General features: G+C 45.1%; 1 protein-coding gene across 7 annotated transcripts in view; it reads left to right on the top strand.

Annotated features, from left to right (window-relative positions):
* The window catches only part of espn (espin), a 161,988-nt gene that overhangs the window by 87,142 nt on the left and 57,925 nt on the right, over positions 1-16,921 (top strand). For all 7 annotated transcript variants that reach the window (XM_080215478.1, XM_080215477.1, XM_080215476.1 and 4 more), the window contains exons 8-9: positions 8,432-8,584; positions 16,326-16,521. In XM_080215478.1, the coding sequence (XP_080071604.1) occupies positions 8,432-8,584; positions 16,326-16,521 (349 nt within the window). The remainder of the gene's footprint in view (positions 1-8,431; positions 8,585-16,325; positions 16,522-16,921) is intronic.

Genomic DNA, 16,921 nt, shown 5'->3' with positions numbered 1-16,921 from the left:
CAGAGCAATGTGATTGTCTCTCAATTGCCCTCCAAGGGCAACTAAGGATGGGCAATAAATGCTGGCCAGCCAGCAATGCCCATGTCCCATGAATGAATAAAAAAAACCTACATAATATTAGTAATATAAGAACCTTAGTTAGGCCACACTTAGAATATAGTGTCCAATTCTGTTCGCCACATTACCAGAAGGATGTGGAGGCTTTGGAGAGAGTATAGAAAAGATTTACCAGGCTGTTGCCTGGTATGGAAGGCATTAGCTATAAGGAGAGGTTGAAGAAACTTGGTTTGTTCTCATTGGAATGACAGAGGTTGAGGGCCAGTCTGATAGAAGTCTACAAGATTATGAGGGGCATGGACAGAGCGGAGAGTCAGAAGCTTTTTCCCAGGGTAGAAAGTTCAATTACTAGGCGTCATAGGTTTAAGGTGTGAGGGGCAAGGTTTAAAGGACATATATGAGGAAAGACTTTTACAGAGAGGATGGTGGGTGCCTGGAACTTGCTGCGGGGGCGGGGGGGGGGGGGGGGGAGTTGGGGGGGAGGGGAATTTTTTTCATTGTTCTCTACCTTTTGTTTTTTATTGTCTTTCCTTATTTTTCTTCTCCCCACTCTTTCCCCCCATTTTATCCCCCCTTCCCTTACCTTTTCTCCCATTTTGCTTCTTCTTTCCTCTTTGTCTCACTTTTACCTCTCTGCTACCCATCTCCCCCCTCCTTCCACAGCTTCATCTGTTACAGTTTACCGTCTGATTTCAGCTTCTCTGCTGCTTGGCCATTCACACCTTCTATTCTCTCTGTGGGCTGCCATTAGCAACCATTTCCCTTGCTTTTGTGGCTATGACTCATCTTTCATTCTCTCACCCTACAGTACAAGTTACTCCCACTTTCTACGCCTATTAGCTTTGACAAAAAACCATCTGGACTCGAAACGTCAGCTCTTTTCTCTCCTTACAGATGCTGCCAGACCTGTTGAGATTTTCCAGCATTTTCTCTTTAGGTGTTCCTGAGACCTGACATTTTGCTTAAGCATTGAGTGCCGAGATCAGTGTAGCTGTACCCAGCCCCATGGAACAGCAGTCTTGCTTAATCCAGAAACTCAGCTAATGTTCTGGGGACCCGGGTTCAATCCTGCCACGGCAGAGGGTGAAATTTGAATTCAATTAAAAAATATCAGGAATTAAGAATCTACTGATGACAGTGAAACCATTGTCAATTGTCAGAAAAAACCCATCTGGTTCACTAATGTCCCTTAGGGAAGGAAATCTGCTGTCCTTACCTGACCTGGTTTACACCTGACTCCAGAGTCACAGCAATGTGGCTGATCCTTGATTGCCCTCTAAGGGATGGGCAATAAATGCTGGCCCAGCCAGCAACACCCATGTCCCACAAATGAGTAAAATAAAGCCTCAGTACTGTACAGGTTGATGATGCAAATTTCACCACACACTTTCATTGACATGATTACCTATCCCTGTCCTTATCACTAAAGCTCCCATTTATTCCTTTATTACACCTGGGTTTAGTTATTCAAATCCTGTTCTTGCTGACCTTCTGACCTCCACTCTCCGGCAGGGTAGCACAGTGGTTAGTACTGCTGCTTCACAGCTCCAGGGTCCCGGGTTCGATTCCCGGCTCGGGTCATTGTCTGTGTGGAGTTTGCACATTCTCCTCATGTCTCCATGGGTTTCCTCCGGGTACTCCAGTTACCTCCCACAGTCCAAAGATGTGTGGGTTAGGTTGATTGGCCATGTCAAGAAATTGCCCCTTAGTATCCAGGGATGTGTTGGTTAGAGGGATTAGTGGGTATAATATGTCGGGGGTAGGGCCTGGGTGGGATTGTGTTCGGTGGGCTCGATGGGCCGAAGGGCCTCTTTCTGCACTGTAGGGTTCTATGATTCTCCACAAACTGCTGCTGCTTGTGTTGTCCCTATCAACATCTCCCTTACCCTTGATCCCAGCAGGGTTCATTGCTTCCATGTACCTTGAAGAATTGTTTTCAAAATCCTTATCCTCAGCTTTCAATGCCTCCATCATCTTGCCCCAGCCGAGCACAGTGACTGTCTTCAATCTGATGACCTTAGGGTGACACGGTGGCACGGTGGTTAGTGCTGCTGCCTCAAAGCACCAGAGACCCGAGTTCGATTCTGGCCTTGGGTCACTGTCTGTGTGGAGTTTGCGCGTTCTCCCCGTGGGTTTCCTCCAGGTGTTCTGGTTTCCTCCCACAGTCCAATGATGTACAGGTTGGGTGGATTAGTCACTCTAAATTGTACCCTTAGTGTGCAAAGATGTGCAGGTTAGGTGGATTGGCCATGCTAAATTGTCACTTAGTGTCCCAAGATGTGTCAGTTAGGTGGATTAGCCATGGTAATCTGTAGAGTAGGGGAAAGGGCCTGGATAAGGTACTCAGCCAGACAGAGTAGGTACAGGCCTGATGGGCTGAATGGTCCTCTTCTGCACTGTAGGGATTCTGTGACCTTCTGATTTACTCTTCATTCTCACTGTTCCTCACTGTTTTCAGACATTCCTTTAGCCTTTGTACTCCTGCCCTCTTGAACTCTCTCCCTTTATCCTGAGTCCATTCTTGTCTTCAAAAGTCAACAAAGATGTCTCCACCATTTTTGGGGTTCTTTCTCTTCATCCATCCCAGCATGTCTTCTCCATCTCGCTGAGTGCTTATTTTCATTCATCTACTTATCATTAGGAGTTGGAGTATTTGCGCAGAACTGATGGATGGGGCACCATCCAAGATTGGGTAGATTAGACAGGGTGTGTGAAATGAGTGGGGTTCACTGTTGTGAGTTTTTTTCTGTTCTTTTTTGTGTTGCAATGATGATGCTTATGGGATATATTCATCAGCAAAGTGCAAGCATGTATCATGATGTTAAGTAAAAAGGCTGCTAGGTTTCAGAGTGAGTGTTTGGTTCATTTTAATTAATTCATTCATCGATATTTAATTAACGGAAATAGCTACAGTTAATGTGGTGCTTTACTTATAACTCGGCCTTTCCTGATAGCTTCCCAAATCACTTTACTGGGATGTATCCTGCATTTCCATTACAGTTCCCCAAATGCGCATTGTGACATTAAATGATGGGTTTTACGAGTTTGAGCTCATTACTTCCATCCATCAGCTCAAAATTGCTGCACAAATTCTAAAACTTTGTTAAAAAGGAGTTTATCACAAGAGACAACATGCTTAAACTGTCATTTGATTTGATTTGATTAATTATTGTCACATGTATTGGGATACAGTGAAAACTATTATTTCTTGCATGCTATACAGACAAAACATATCGTTCATAGAGTACTTGGGGGAGAAGGAAAGGAGAGAGTGCAGAAATAGTGTTGCAAGTAGGGTGATGAGCTTTGTATATGTTAGGACCATTCAAAAGTCTTATGACAACAGGGAAGATGCTGTTCTTAAGTCTGTTGGTGTGTGTTTTTAGACTCTTGTATCTTTTACCAACAGAAGAAAGTGGAAGAGAGTATGTCCAGGGTGCATAGGGTCCTTAATGATGCTGGCTGCTTTCTGCATGTGGCAGAAAGTGTAGACGGAGTCAATGGATGGGAGGCTGGTTTGTGTGATGGATTGGGCTACATTCACATCACTTGGTAGTTTCTTGTGGTCTTGGGCAAAGCAGGGGCCATACCAAGCTGTGATACAACCAGAAAGAATACTTCCTGCGGTGCATCTGTAAAAGTTGGTAAGAGCTGTCGTGGACATGTCAAATTCCCTTAGCCGCTTGAGAAAGTAGAGGCATTGGTTTTTTTTCTTAACAGTAGTATCAGCATGAAGGGACCAGGACAGGTTGTTGGTGATTTGCAGGCTTCTAAAAGTCACTATTCAGAGTGACTTACAGGGCAATAGTATTGTGATGTGCTGGGGAGAGAGCTGTCTGCTCACGTCACTTTGCAGACATGCAGCTAACATGTCTACAAGCCACGTGACATCTTAAACCTTTGGTGAGTGTACATGGGCCCACATGATCATTACAAACAGCTTCCGGCAACCTTATTTAAGACCTTGTTCAGGCGGCAACTCCTGTGCTCTGCTCCCCCACCCTATTACAGCGAGAAAGATGGACTGATTTATTCCCAAAGGGTTTGAAGAGTCATTTTGAAATGATATTGTTATTCAGGAGCTGGTGTGAATAATCCCGAGGAACCGGCCCAAACGACATGAGAAGCAGAAGGTGCAAGCTCAGGTTTCTGATTTGGCTATTTCCATCTTCAAATTCAGCACAATTGGTTTAAAGGGGCGCATGGTGGATCTGAAGGCCGATTTTTGCCGAAGCTTTAACACCTCACCAGGCCAGGTTTACATAAAGTGTTTTTATTTATCATGTGAGGTTTCCTCCTGGGGTGACAGGATTTACCACCACGGGGCCCAGGAGGAATTGATGTTTTTTTCCATCGAGGATAAAAATTCTGAAATCCCTCCCACCCATCCCTCAACCCAGCGCTGTTTTTATTTAAATCACAGCGAATCCATAAGTATTTTACTCTGGATTCTTGCTCTTACTTTTGAAGCATGAAGTGGCCCACTGTTTAAGCATTGACCTGTGGTGTAGACCCATTGCGTGACTTAGAATCATAGAATCCGACTGTGCAGAAGGAGGCCATTCAGCCCATCAAGTCTGCACCAACCACAATCCCACATGGGCCTTATCCCCATAACCCCGAGCTGGTTCTTCTGACACCAAGGGGCAATTTAGCATGGCCAATGTACCTAACCAGCATATCTTTTGGACTGTGCACGTGGAGGAATCCCACGCCAAAACCCAGAGAATGTGCAAACTCTGCACAGACACTGATCCAAGCTGGGAATTGAACCTGGGTCCTTGGTGCTGTGAGGCAGCAGTGCTAACCACTGTGACCAACATTAAGTATGCTCCCTTCTTGTGGCAGTCTGTTGTTTCCTGATGGGGGTGTGGTCTTATTTCCCCAGAATAATTCCCTCAGACAATTACCCCTGAGGACCCCCATTGCTGTAGAATTCTATCCAAGGATTTCAATTTGATGTATTTCATTTCCCTTCTTTTCTCGAAAGAGCTAATCCCCTGTGGATTAGCGTTCCACATGTAACATCAGAACTCTGAGCACGGTGGGGCAGCATGGTGGCACAGTGGGTGGCACTGCTGCCTCACAGTGGCAGGGACCCAGGTTTAATTCCCAGCTTGGGTCACTGTCTGTGCGGAGTTTGCACATTCACCCTGTGTCTGCTTGGGCTTCCTCTGAGTGCTCTGGTTTCTTCCCACAGTTCAAACACGTGCTGGTTAGATGCATTGGCCATGCTAAATTCTCCCTCAGTGTATCCAAACAGATGCCGGAGCGTGGCAGCTAGGGGATTTTCCCAGTAACTTCAATGTATTGTTAATGTAAGCCTACTTGTTACTAATAAATAAACTTTAAACCCCTTCCAAGTTCCTACTCTTCATGTTACAGAGACAGGATCTGAGTGGGATGCTCCATTGGCGAGCTGGTGCAGACTTGATGGGCCAAATGGCCTCCTTCTGTACTGTAGGACTCTATGGGTCTGGAGAGTGAATGTGTCCAGAATATCATTGAAAAGCATAGAGGTTATGTTTAAATCCGTACCTAACCCGTGTTAGATCCACATTTAAAGTACTGATCTGTTCTCCAAATTATAAGATGGCGATAGATGCACTGGAGGTGGTACAAAAAAGAAATTTACAGGGATGTGTCTTCTGCACTGTAGGGATTCTATGATTTTAAGAGTAGACTGTGGATTAGGACACAATGATTTACTTTCCTGTTGTACAGTTAAATGTTTAGACTGCCAAGTTAAAGAACATAATTCTTTGGTACTGTGTAATAATGCCTGCTGGCCTTTTTAATTGGTGAGGTTTATACTATTTGAGGGGCAAGGTTTAAAGGAGGTATAGGAGGCAGGTTTTTTTACACTGAGGGTGGTGGGTGTCTGGAACTCGCTGCTGGGTGATGTAGTGGTAGCAGATACAACGGTGACATTTAAGGGGCATCTAGACAAATACATGAATAGGATGGGAATACAGGGATATGGTCCCCGGAAGAGTAGGGGATTTTAGTTCAGTCAGGCAGCATGGTCAGTGAAGGGTTGGATGGCCAAAGGGCCTGTTCCTGTGCTGTAATTTTCTTTGTTCTTTGTATACATACCTATTGAAGCCAGCCATGGCCCCTTTGCGCATGTGCGATATGTTTAACCTTCTGTCTATTCATGTCCTCCTTTCTGTGATGGGCAAAGGAAAGAGTTTGAGGGGAATTGTAAATGGGTGGAATGAGTGGAAGAGTTTTGACATAGCCAGCGTCATTGCTTGAGCCTGTTCTTCCCAAGATCATCTAAAGAAATACCTTTCTGTATAGCCGAAGGATGAGCAAAGTGGCTTCTTGGCAATTCCAGCTCCTCTGATCTAATTGCTAACTGGAATTTACGATACAAACAGGAAATAGCTATTCTAGCAAATATATCTTGGCCAAAACAACAGGGAACTCACACTTGCAGGGCTATACTGACCTTAACATGGCCCGTGAGGTGGGCTCTTTGAGTATGAGCTCCCTGATTGAGGTAATTGTTACCTGCCCAATCAGGAAGACTCACTATATATAGTAGATATGTATAGAGGAGTGTCAGGGCTACTGACACTCCAGATTCTGACTTTGTACCTGAAGCACTCTTAGGAGTGGAAATAAGTTTGTAAATGAAAGGAAATCTGATGAAGGGACACTGGCCTCTGAGGAGTTATTTGAAAAGCTGGAGCAGGCAAAGTGTTGGGTTTGCATGGAGAATTATACAGGAGGCTGTGTGTCAGATTCCCAGTGACAGGAACCTGTATGTGATTAAGTCAGTGCTGGAAAAGTTACCAAAGGGGAAATTTGCCTTTTAGCAGCATGAAGCTCATTGAAATACATTATTGACCACTTGCTGATAGTTTAAATGCAATTCCACACGATTCCATTCCGATTCCGCCATTTATTGAAACTCACACATTTCTCGTGTGTCTTCACTAACTTGTCCAGTGAAAGAAGGCGATTTACACATGGCTTCCTTGACTCACGATATGTGTCCTTTTGGCTTTTAGGAGATTGAGTCACAGGTACTGGATTGTCTTGAAGATGCTTTCTCTGTGTAAAAACTTGCTGATCTAACATTGAGGGAAAGACCTTTGGTAGGAATTACTGGGTCCATAATTTAAAGGGGGCAGCACACAACTGAGATGTTAGAGGAGCCGTCCCTTAAAGTGGCATTGCGAGTTCTGAAGAAGAGGTTGTTTAGGAGGCTGCTTGCAGTAAAATGGAGAGCTCACAGCAGCATAAGAATCATCTGCCCTGACTTTATTCATATTCAATACTGGAGAAGCTGAGTTGGTTGTAACATCCCAGACCTGTTGATGCCACCAAATGATGAGGGCAGAGGAACCTTCTCTTTGGCTTTTGGGATGCCCTTTTGTGCTGGAGCCACAGAAATTCAGGCTCTGGAGATTGAAACTGCAGAACTTCCTTAAGTAAAACTCGCATAGCGATTTCCAGCTGGTTACACAGAGCTGGCTTCCCTTTCAATATGGTGCCAGCCCAGGTCACCTGCATTCAGCAGCTTGCTCCAATGTCATGGGGTTCAACCCACCACCATGGACCCGCACCATATCTCCGGCGACCTCCGCATACACCAACAAGTCATCCACTGTGACAATAGGGCCAAATCCAGGCCACAATCTCCATTCTGCTCGTTCTAGGTGAGGTAGTGCCTCAGGCACAGGTGCATTTGGCAAGAGGGCCTACGTGATGCCTCTCACTTGCGGCATCAGCTTCCACTTGTGGCTTGGTCCCTTGAACTGGTTTATCAGAGGACACAACAATATTGTGCTACTCAGTGCCAATCACAGAGGTCATGAGTTCAAATCTCAGAATAGAGAGATTGATGAGTTCTGTAACACAACTGGTTTGTAAATTCCTTCAACTGTGGAGGGCCTTAGATATTGTTATGGGGGAACATGTACAGGCCAAGGCACTGGGAGAAATACACTCTCTCTTCATTGAACAGTGCTATATGATCTTTAGGGAAGAGAACCTGCCTTATTCAATATCAGATTTCTGTCCCACATTGAGTGATTAACTTATTACTCTCTCTGAAGTGAATTACTTAGTTGCAGAACAGTCTGTTCTCAATTTCTCAGGATGGATAGTATGTACAATTGACATACCAGTGCCAATATCCTAAGAACAGATTAAATACAAATGTAAAACTTAGATTTTATAGCTGTTGCATATCAGAATGTAGCTAGTGATTTACTTTGCACCTTGGTGTACAGCTCTGCACTGTCATACTTCCCAGTAAATGATCTTTGCAGACTGACTTGTTGTAAACATACCTGTGCTTTCACTTTATTGATTTTTCTCTCTCATTCTTTACCTCTGTCCTCCTTACTTCACCATGCAGTTAAACCCCAATGAAATAAATCCAAATAGGTTGCGGAGGGTAGAATCGAATCGGAAGTCAAGAAGTTTCAACAAAGAGCCCAGCACGGCAGATTACTACAAGAGCCTAGGAAACGACACAGTGGAAAAAAGTCGGATGGCACCCAATGAGGAGGTGAGTTTTATCCATTATGCAGATAAACGAGATAGGGGTAGGCCATTCGGCCCATCAAACCTCCATTCAACTAGATCATGGCTGATTATCTCCCTGAATGCCACTTTCCCGCACAGTCCCCCATTTCCCACGATATCTTTACGGGTCAGGAACCCTTGATCCAGAAACAATTCTGGGTACTTGGGATAGCAAAATAGTCAACAGAAACAGCACACCGCAGACCTCGAATGCAACCAGAAAATATTGGAAATACTTGACAGGTCAGGCAGCATCTGTGGAGGGAGGAGGAGAGTTAATGTTTCATCTCCATGATATGGGTAAACCCTGATCCAAAACAAATAGTGTTTGGCATGGTGGCACAGTGGTTAGCACTGCTGCCTCACAGCACCAGGGACCTGGGTTCGATTCCCGGCTTAGGTCGCTGTCTGTGTGGGGTTTGTACGTTCTCTCTGTGTCTGCGTAGGTTTCCTCCACGTGCTCCGGTTTCCTCCCATACTCCAAAGATGTGTGGGATAGGTGGATTGGCCGTGCTAAATTGCGAGGGGTTACTAGGCTAAGTAAGTAGGGTTATGGGATAGGGCCTGGGATGGGATTGTGGTTGGTGCAGACTTGATGGGCCAAATGGCCTCCTTCTGCACTGTAGGGAAATTCTGTATACCGTAATTCTCCTCACTCTCTCTAATGATTCACTGATCTTCAATTTCAGCACAACGTCAAGCTAAGGTTGAAATTCACTTCTCTGTTCGTTAAAGAAAACTTAATTTATCACCTTTACTATGGAGACAGAAACAGCTGTTTGTGTTTTGAACTGTGCCAATCTGTGGCTGGGGTTAAACACAAGAGCAAAAGAATACAGTTCACAATCTGACTCAGGTCAACCTTAGCAACAAGTTCCAGAACATGATTATGTGAAATTCCTTTGCTAATATTTATGGATTGGAGTTACACTAATTTAGCAGCGATTAATGACTTTCAATGTCTTTGCTTCCACCCCTAAAGCAGTAAGTCTCAGATCATTATCACTCACTGTATAAAAACATTCTTTCTCCAAACTCCCTGTACGTCTTGCCCAAAACCTTAAATCTATGCCCCCCTTGTTCTTGTAAAGTTTTAAAATTTATTTATTAGTGTCACAAGTAGGCTTACATTAACACTGCAATGAAATTACTATGAACATCCACGAGTCGCCACACTCTGGCACCTGTTTGGGTATACTGAGGGGGAATTTAGAATGGCCAGTGCACCTAAGCATATCTTTCAGACTGTGGGGGGAAACTGGAGCACCCGGAGGAAACCCACGCAGACACAGGGAGAACATGCAAACCCCACACTGACAGCGACCTAAGCTGGGAATCGAACCCAGGTCTCTGGCACTATGAGCAGTGCTAACCAGCGTGCCACCATGCAGCTAATGGCTGTTCTTTTCTCTAATTAAACCTGTCATAATCTTATAAACGAGTGTCAAATCTCACCTCAATCACCTTCACTCCAAACAGTGCTTACAAATAACAGGATTGAATTCAATTCTGATTCAAGCTCCATCCCACATTTATGGAGTAAATTGGAGGTGACTTCATCTTCAATTTCCCTTTGACTGTTGTGTTCAGCAACACGTAACAGATGCTTGTAACTTTCCTTGTTTGTTAATCCACCAGTGCGCACAAATCCACCAATTAGTACTTAATGCAAGAAGATATTGTTGTGCAGAAAGTAACCATTTAGGCTGACAAACAGTCATTTTAACACTTTCTTCAGTTCAAGAGTGTAATATACTGTCTGATTTTACATCAATGTAATTTATTCAAAGTCAACCCAATAGTCATTTTTGTGATTGATGGGGAGTTAGATGAGAGTCACTTGATACGAGATTTATTATATACATGTTGAAATGGTAAAGTTTACATTGTTATTTATCTACGTAATTGGAGACCGGATCTATCCCTGAATCTGTGCCACAGGACCCCTCGTAACTCCCAATGCAAGGACTATATGGGAATTGCCCAGGAAGTTCCATCTTCCAGTGGGCAATTTTCCTGCTCCCTGGGATCCTCCAAAAATGTCTTCAGCTCTGAGTTAGAATGGGAGACTTTGGATAGTTCTCACTCACTTTCCTGGACAGTTACCTACGAAATGTCAGGATGAAAAACAAACATGAGTAATTCCTGGGTAGTTATAAAATTGAGCACCCTCCCCCTGACTCCCCACTGACTAACATCCCCCCACTCTCACTCACTATCCCCCTCGACTCTCTGACTCCTCATGACCCTCTGACTCCATCTTCAACCCTCTGATTAAACTCCCTGACTCTCCAATTCCCCCATCCCAGCAACCCTCCCAATTCCCTGGCCCTTCAACTCCCCGCTTGACCCCCAGATCATGCCCCCCCCACCACATACCCTCTGCCTTCATCCTTGACCCCCCCCCACCCCCATTTCAATCTTGCACTCCTCCCGACCCTTCAAATCTCCCTGACCCTCCCAATCCATGGATTCCACCCCAGCCTTCCCACTCTCCCTGACCCTGACTCCCCTCGACCCTCCAATTTCAGCCCCAGCCTTCTGACTCTACCTCCCACCACCTACTACCCCCTGATGCCCTCTCAACCCCAACCCTCTGATTCTCCTGACCCTTTAGCTCAGCCTGACCCTCCAACTCCGTACCTTGACCCTCCAATGCCCCCACCCTGACACTCCGACTCCCCACCCTCTGATCCAACCTGACCGACCTTTGACTGCTGCCCCTCCTATCACCCTCCAGACCCTGCCACCTACCATCCTGCCATCTACCACCCCACCCACTCCACCTGCTGCCACCCTCCCCACACTGCCCCCCTCCACTGGCACCCTCCCTACCCTCCCAACTACCACCCTCAACATCCTGCCACCTACTAGTATGCCCACCCTGCCACCCTTTCCATCCTACATACTTAGATCACTCGGACTCATTCACTGGGAATCTAACTAAATGTCCCAGAGTTTTTGATCTGTTAGTGAATGAAGACTTACCAAAATATGGCAGCTAGTGCTGTAAAAGGTTGAAGTGTCTTGGCTTCCCCCAAGATAGTAAAGATAGCAAAGGATATGGGACGGGGGGTGCAGGGGGTTGCAGTGGTGGGTCATGTAGGAGAATGGTGTTGAGGTTGGAGATCAGCCATTATCTAAACTGCAATGGGATTTTACCCTTCTGAATGAAACTGCAAAAACAAAACTGTTCAACTCCCAACCTCAATAAATAATATGCAGCAATTTCACCAACACGTTAACATCTGAGTAATAGTCTGCAAATAATCATAGCCTCAGAATTCCCAGCAGGATTTTGTTTAAAACAAAGGTCTGAACCTCAAGGGAGAACCAGTACTATACTGAGCACAGATTCTCTCTGTATATCCCATTACAGCACACGGTGGCACAGTGATTAGCATTGCTGTCTCACAGCGCCAGAGACCTAGGTTCAATTCCCGGCTTGGGTCACTGTCTGTGTGGAGTTGCACGTTCTCCCCGTATCTGCGTGGGTTTCCTCCAGGTGCTCCGGTTTCCTCCCACAGTCCGAAAGACGTGCTGGTTAGGTACATTGACCCAAACAGGCACCAGACTATGGCAACAAGGGGAATTTCACAGTAACTTCATTGCAATGTTAATGTAAGCCTTACTTGTGACTAATAAATGAATAGATAAACTATATCTCTCTCTAGAATCTCATAATCTGGCTCTGTGTCGACTGGTGAGGATGGATTGCTACATTTTGCATAGGCAAGCTGGGCTGACTCATGCTTCCCATTGGAAAGAATTAGAGGGATAGGGGCCAAATTTGGGCAATTGGGACTAGCTGAAGAGCACCATGGTTGGCATGGACCGGTTGGGCTGAAGGGCCTGTTTCCATGCTGTACTGCTCTATGACTCTGTGAATGGTGGAGCAGGCTCAAGGGCCTACTTCTGCTCCTAAATTTCTTTGACCCAGTGCTACAAAGAAAGGATTCTGTGTTCAGGTACGCTCCACATTTCTGAAGAGGCCCAGTTTGGAAGACTTGACCAGAAATGTGGAACTTTGGAATTGGATAAGGAATTAAGAGTGGGGTGGTAATCCGATGGTGACTGTCATTCCACGGAAGATGCTGCCTTTTGTTTCCAACAGAATAAGTGGCAATCTGGGATTCAGTTAGATTTCACTCAGATGCATTCCTGTAAAAATTTCAACATTGAAGCCATGCCATTCAACCTTGACAAGATGAATTACTTTGGCGAGTGGGGTTGTCAGTTTCTTCAGTGCTAACCACTGTTCCGCCACTGAAAAAAGATGTAAAGAGAATCAGATTGGAACTGAAGTGCTCATCTGGGCCCTATAGCTTTGCTTTCCCGAGTTTTTTTTGCAAGAACTTCAATTGATGCAACAACTTCCATGCCATAAGGATGCTCAAGGCCAGTGAAAGACTTTCAGAGCGTAAGCGCCCACGATATCAGGAAATAGGTGCACAGCAAGATCCCAGAGGCTCCCATGAGATAACTGACCAGATAATCTATTGCAATCCTGAAAGTTTTATCACATGACTTTCCCTCACACTCCAGCCATTCATTGGCCATTCACCTGCCCCCCTCGCCCCCTGCCCATTGTGAGGACAGGGAATTTGGCCAGAGAATGCTGCTGGCATACCACCCAACACATTCATCCCCACGATGCCCTGCTTCCCCAGGCTGATTGGAAACCAAAATGTCTCATCATCCAGTTGACTGATGCCTTACTGCCTCTTTTCTATTTTCAGTATTTTTGGATCTGGTAATGAGAAATTTTCAAAGAAAGTGCCCCAAAAAGCAATCTTTTTTAATGCCCTGGGTGATTTTAGAAACATAGAAAATAGGTGCAGGAGCAGGCCATTCGGCCCTTCGAGCCTGCACCACCATTCAGTATGATCATGGCTCATCACACTTTCAGTATCACACTCCCACTTTCTCTCCATACCCCTTGATCCGTTTAGCTGCGAGGGCCACGTCCAGCTCCCTCTTGAACATGTCCAACAAACTGCCTCCAACAGCTTTCTGTGGTAGAGAATTCCACAGGTTCACAACTCTCTGAGTGAAGAAGTTCTTCCTCATCTCAATCCTCAATGGCTTATTCCTTAATCTCAGACTGTGACCCTTAGTTCTGCACTTCCCCAACATCAGGAACATTCTTCCCGCCTGTTCAGCCCCATCGGGATTTTATACGTTTCTATGAGATGCCCTCTCATTCTTCTAAATTCCAGTGAGTACAAGCCCAGTTGATCCAGTCTCTCTTCATACGTCAGTCCTGCCATTTGAGGAGTCAGTCTGGTGAAGCTTCACTGAACTCCCTCAATAGCAAGAATGTCCTTCCTCAGACTAGGAGACCAAAACTGTACACAATACTCAAAGTGTGGCCCCACCAAGGCTCTGTATAACTGCAGCAAGACATCCCAACCCCTGTACTCAAACCCTCTTGCAATGAGGGCCATCATGCCATTAGACTTCCTCACTGCCTGCTGTACCTGGATGCCAGTGACTGTTCCACCATGACACCCAGGTCACGTTGCACTTCCTCTTTTCCAAAACGGCCACCACTCAGATAATCTTGCTCCAGCGTTGCATACAGCGGTGTTCTGGAGATTGATTTTCAATCCTGGAGACTCCAGGCCAATCCTGGAGAGTTGGCAACCCTAACTTCAAGTTAGTTGCTTTTCAGATCTGATGGTAAGCCGAAGCCCCATGCATCAACTCAGCTGAATGTGTAAAATCTCCTACATAGCAGGAGGAGGCCTTGCCTGGCCAAAATCTGTGGCTCAATCACCATCAATAAAAACAGATTATCCGGTCAGTTTTCTCATGGGTGCCCCTGGGATCTTTCTGTGCACATATTTCCTGATATTGTAATTGTCTACATTCTGAAAGTCTTTCATTGGCCTTGAACATTCTTACGGCATGAAAGTTGTTGCCTAAATTGAAGTTCTTGCAAAAGAACTCAGGAAAGCAAAGTTACAGTTAAAATGGGCCCAGATGAGCACTTCATTTGCAGTGGGACAGAATATTCCTTTTATCAGAGGCTTATCGCTACTTCTGACTTTTACCTTTTTAAATATCTATTATTAGTCCCACTGGTATGGATTACACGCTTTTCCATCCCTAGTTGACCTTGAGAAGATAGTGGTTAGTTATCAATTGATTGTATTCCAATCATTTTAATTCTCACATTTCCATCAAAATATACCTTGTATTTTAAGCATATACCAATATTCATCTGAATACTGTTGCAAGGTGTGGGAGCTAGTTTGAAAGCTTTTTTAAGCTATTTGTAGTCATAGCTGGTTCAACAGTAAGTAGTTATTAATTACTGGAAACTACATATACAGGCACAGTAAAGATCCAAGCTATGAGCTGTCTCCAAACTTGCTTGCACACATGGCTCTATCCAATGCTACACTGACCCCTAGGCTTGGTCATGTGTTCTCTTACATCACTGTGTGAGCGATACTGCGCTCAGTCTCAAATCAACCCTTTATGTACCGTGTACTCATACTACAAATAAGACTAGCAAATTCTCTCTTTTTTTTAAACTCTTCCTGCACAGAATGAGAACTTTGCAACCCCTCCAATCATTTCGCCTCACAAACAGGGAAAGCCCACTGGAAAATCATCCTGTGGTGTTTTTCCAATATCGGAGAGGTTTTCTGAGAAATCCCTGGTGATACGGCAAGGACTATTTGGTGATACTATTTAAGTTTAAAATTTATTTATTAGTGTCACAAGTAGGCTTACTGCAGTGAAGTTACTGTGAAAATCCCCTAGTCGCCACACTCTGGTACCTGTTCAGGTACACTGAGGGAGAATTTAGCATGGCCAATGTACCCTAACCAGCATGTCTTTTGACTGTGGGAGGAAATTGGAGCACCCAGTGGAAACCCACACAGATATGGGGAGAACGTGCAAACTCCACACAGACAGTGATCCAAGCTGGGAATCGAAGCCAGGCCCCTGACACTGTGAGGCAACAGTGCTAACCACTGTGCCACCATTGAAAAAAACATTTAAAAAGAATCAGATTACTGTAAATAAATAATTGAGAAGTCAGTGGTTGGTCATCTTTTTTGAACCACCGCAGTGGTCAGTGGTAACATATTGGGCTATAATTATTTATTTACAGATTATTTCAAAAAAAACAATTTCTTCAACCTTGTAAATTGTCAGTCTCAACATTAAGGGGAGGCCTAGTGGTATTATCATTAGGCCATTAATCCAGAAACTCAGCGAACGTTCTAGTGACCTGGATTTGGATCCCACCACGGCAGATGGTGGAATTTGAATTCAATAATTAAAGAAAACCTGGAATTAAGCATCTACTGGTGACCGTTAAAACCATTGTCGGTAAAAGCCCCATCTGGTTCACTAACCTCCTTTAGGGAAGGAAATCTGCCGTCCTTACCCAGTCTGGCCTACATATGACTCCAGAGCCACTGCAATGTGGTTGACTCTCAACTGCCCTGTAAAATGGCCTTACAAGCCACTCAGGGTGACTAGGAATGGACAATAAATGCTGGCCAACCAGCTACATCCATGTCTCGCAAATGAATAAAAAAAAACCTGTCCAGTAAAATCGTTGCTGTGCGATGGGAGTATCAAGCCCAAGCATTTGGAATCCTCGACCACAGTAGAAATAGTAGAAAATGAAGAATTGTGTTACATACGGTAATTCTAACCTGCAGCATTTTTAATCTCCGCTTGTTAATTATTTTCACCAGGGTTCTCTTGCACCTCAGGAGGTGCAGAGGAATGGAAGCGTTCCGGAAAACCAAACTACCAATGAAATCCCTGCTCCCCCACCCCCTCCCCCACTCCCTGAAAGTGGGTCAGTCCCTCCTCCCCCACCCCCTCCATTGCCAACAGAGATTCCACAGCCCAGCAACCAACAGCACAGGCCAGCGTCATCTGGAGGAAGTAAGTATTCACTCAGGCTTTGGTTCACGGAAGTCTTTTCATTTACCAATTTGGATAGATTATGTGAAAGAGTTTGGGTTCCATTCACAAGTCAAGAAGGGGTTGAGGGGATCAGTGGCGGATGGAGAAGCGTCAGGATGGTGAGTAGCTTTCAAGTCAGGATGGTGAGTAGCTTGAGGGAAACGCCCAGGCGGTGGTGTGCCCAGCTACCTGCTGCCCTTGTCCTTCTAGATGGTAATGCTCTCCAGTTTGGGAGATACTGTTGAAAAGCCATGGTGAGATGAGGCAGTGCATCTTGTATATAGTACACACTGCTGCAACTAAGCATCAGTGATGGAGGGAGTGAATGTTTGTGGATTAATTGCCAATCAACTTGACTACTTGTCCTGGATGATGTCGA

The sequence above is a fragment of the Carcharhinus amblyrhynchos genome, chromosome 30 (genome assembly GCF_965287045.1).
Source record: "Carcharhinus amblyrhynchos chromosome 30, sCarAmb.v2.hapA, whole genome shotgun sequence".
Taxonomy (NCBI): Eukaryota; Metazoa; Chordata; class Chondrichthyes; order Carcharhiniformes; family Carcharhinidae; genus Carcharhinus; species Carcharhinus amblyrhynchos.
This window is presented reverse-complemented; position numbering and strand designations above follow the sequence as displayed.